We start from the raw sequence: 3,102 nt of genomic DNA, 5'->3' as shown, positions 1-3,102 counted from the left end.
GAGGTCCCTTCCAGCCCTAATGTCTATGAAATCTATGTAGCATCTCATGTAGATACTTCCATAGACTGCTTTGTGCATGTCCTTTCACAGCCTCTGATGAAGTCAGTTTAGGCTCAAAAAAGCTTGCACATATCTGATTTAATTAGTCTATAAAGGGGCATTTTTACCCAGCATTTTTTTTTTAGTCCGAAATAATTTCTGTTTGGAAAGCATGCAGTTCAATTGAAACTATTCACATTGACTACTTCTAGCATTACCTTGCACATAGGCAAAAAACACAGCTAACACTTTCTCTACAGCAGTAATGAATCATGAAATCAGTATGACTAATATGCCACAGGGATTAAAAGTACAGCATCTGTCATTCTTTTTTTCTTAAGTAATTATTAGTTAAAACCAGCATGAGAAAATAGTGGTGTAAGCATCAACAGAAACAATGCTCTTCAGGTACACTCCTTTACTATTGCTTCATGCAGAGGGAGAAAACAATCCAAGCCAAACATTAATATTTTAAATGGACACATTCCATTTTGTTTAAAGATTATCTTAGGAAAAATAATAAAAGTGTGACCATTTCTCAGTTATTAAAAAGAAATAAAACTTATAACTTTAATAGCCAGCAAAATATATTTTACTTGTTAGTAATTCAGTATATGATCTGCACAATTAGTGATGGTACAAAGTTCCAGTGTTTGAATACTCAGCCATTTCTGACTAAGCCTAGAAGTGGTTAAACTGGTTTTCCTCCCCTAAGCAGCATGCATGCTTCTTAATCAGTACCAACTGTAATACATAGTCTACACATGCAATTAACACAACTGAATATACTCTGGCTCAAACTGAGCCACAGTAAACTAATCCCAATATCACTGCCTACATGTGTATTTAATGGCAGCAATTTACTACACTGCTAGATACCACTTGTATCTGACAGCACTAATTACAATGCACATACAGACTGTGATGCTTTATTGTGCAGCAAATTACTCTGCTGCACAGTAAAGTGTCTTGTGTAGACAAGCCCAGTAGGTGCATCTACATGTTCATTAATGTGCAGTGGTTACTGCACATTAAATTCAGTACGTGTATAATCTAATACTAAATGCACAGTAATCAGAGTTACCATGCAGTAATGCCGGCACACACCATTTTAGTGACACTACTGTGCAGTAGCCTAATAATACAGCACAGTAGCATGTTAGCACTGTTTGAGCTATTGTGCTACTGTGCCATAGTATTAGGCTACTGCACAGTTAGCATCTCATGTAGACACGCCCAGTGTGTATTACAGTAACGACTGATACCAAGATCCCTGATGAGGTGTCACCTATACTCTCAGTTGTGATGCCCAAAAATGCATGATTTGGGGAAAAAGAGCACCACTTACCTGTGGTGAATTCACCACCCTCACAACTACATAAAGCATCTGGGTTTCCATTAGAGATCTCACCTGTGTAAACACTGGTCTTAATCCTGCTTAATTTAGCAGCTCTGATGAAAATGACATTCTGTCCTCAGGTAGTATTACAGTAAAATGTGCCCAGGTGTTTGGATAATGGTGTGCCTGAATTAGAAATAACTGTACAATACCTTTATAACTTCATCTGGTTCACTTCCTTCGTCCACAACGATTAACTGAGACCTTCCATTCCTTTCATTGTCCCGAATGCCAACAGCCACTTGATTAGCTTTCAGGCGCTCATACTTATTGCATGTTGAACCACACCACTGGAAAATTTTCTAGGAAAAAAAAATGAATACAGATGTTTCAGCCATTCAGATCAACACTGGACAGACTCATTAGTTTGAAAGCGTTTTTAACCCAATGCACACATTTCAAATCAGGCACATTTCAAATCAGGATAGCATCTTTGATTTCAATGAAGTTACATTGATTTACAACAGCTAAGAATTGTTTCAAAGAGTATTTCCATGTTACTTGGAACAGCAATGTAACTGTAACATCTAAGGTATAGCAATTCACACATCAGGAGACGGATGAACTTCAGAGTTTGTGTTTGGTTGTGTTCTTTGGGTACCTGAGACTCATCTAAACAATATGGCCCTCTTAAGTTTATTCTTGGGAGATTCTTGTCCAGTTCCGTCATGAAATTTCTGGCACTTCATTTTACAATTAGGAAGGTGTTAAAATTAGAGCCTCTCTTATATGACTTTGACATAGTTCTAGTTCTGATCCCAGCCGGAAAGCAAAACAAAAACAACATCACTCAAACATTTTAGAGCATTTAGAAAGGTTCTTCCCATATACTCAGGTATGAAGGAAGGTCCTTCAAATTATTTAACCAATTCCTAATTTAGGGACTTTTCATTCTAGAAAGTCATATGCATGTACATCCACTCTTGTTCTGACACATTTTTAAAATTAGGACCACAGAAAGTGAACACCAATTGAGCATTGCTATATATTCACTCATAACAAATGTTTTCTTAACTGGAGGATTTTCTCAATATGAACCCGATCCAAAACCCATGAAAGCTCACTAACTAAGGCTCAGGATTTGGGTAAGCTCTTCCATAGATACTGTTATCACCAGGAATCTTTCAAATGACAGCCTCACGATAAAGTTTGTTTAGAACAGGTAAAGTGTTTGGCAAATCTAACCATCAGACTTGAATGCAGATTGTGTTTCAGAGAAAGAATACAGATTTCAGTCCTTGCAGACCTTAATGGAAAACTTGGCAGAGCAGGACACGATTAATAGATTGTAAGGGGCTGGAAGGGAATTTGCAAGATCATCGGGTGCAGCCCTCATGCACTAGGCAGGAAAGACAGCTGGGGTCAGGTGATCCCAGCAAGGTGATCGTCCAGTCCCCTCTTGAAGATTTCCACAGTAGGTGATTGCACCACCTCTGGGGGTAGTTTATTCTACAGTCTAGACACCCTAGCTGCTTTTCCTAGAGTTAATCCTGAAGTGGACTTCCAGGAATTTGTGGCCATTACTCCTGGTTTTACCCCAGGGTGCCCTGGTGAACAGTTGTTCACTGAGTTCTCAATGTATTCCCCTGATGTAGCAGTAAACTGCTACCCAGTTGCCTCTTAGCCTTCTCTTTTTTAGATGGAAGAGGCCCAAGTCCCCCAGT

At 38.8% G+C, this 3,102-nt stretch overlaps 1 protein-coding gene across 1 annotated transcript in view; it reads right to left on the bottom strand.

Annotated features, from left to right (window-relative positions):
- Window positions 1-3,102, bottom strand: part of SCIN (scinderin) — a 118,681-nt gene that overhangs the window by 65,773 nt on the left and 49,806 nt on the right. The window contains exon 4 of the mRNA XM_019508497.1: window positions 1,591-1,740. Coding sequence (XP_019364042.1) covers window positions 1,591-1,740 — 150 coding nt within the window. The remainder of the gene's footprint in view (window positions 1-1,590; window positions 1,741-3,102) is intronic.

This window comes from Gavialis gangeticus, unplaced genomic scaffold, assembly GCF_001723915.1.
Source record: "Gavialis gangeticus isolate Ggan-Ray unplaced genomic scaffold, GavGan_comp1, whole genome shotgun sequence".
Lineage (NCBI taxonomy): Eukaryota > Metazoa > Chordata > Crocodylia > Gavialidae > Gavialis > Gavialis gangeticus.
This window is presented reverse-complemented; position numbering and strand designations above follow the sequence as displayed.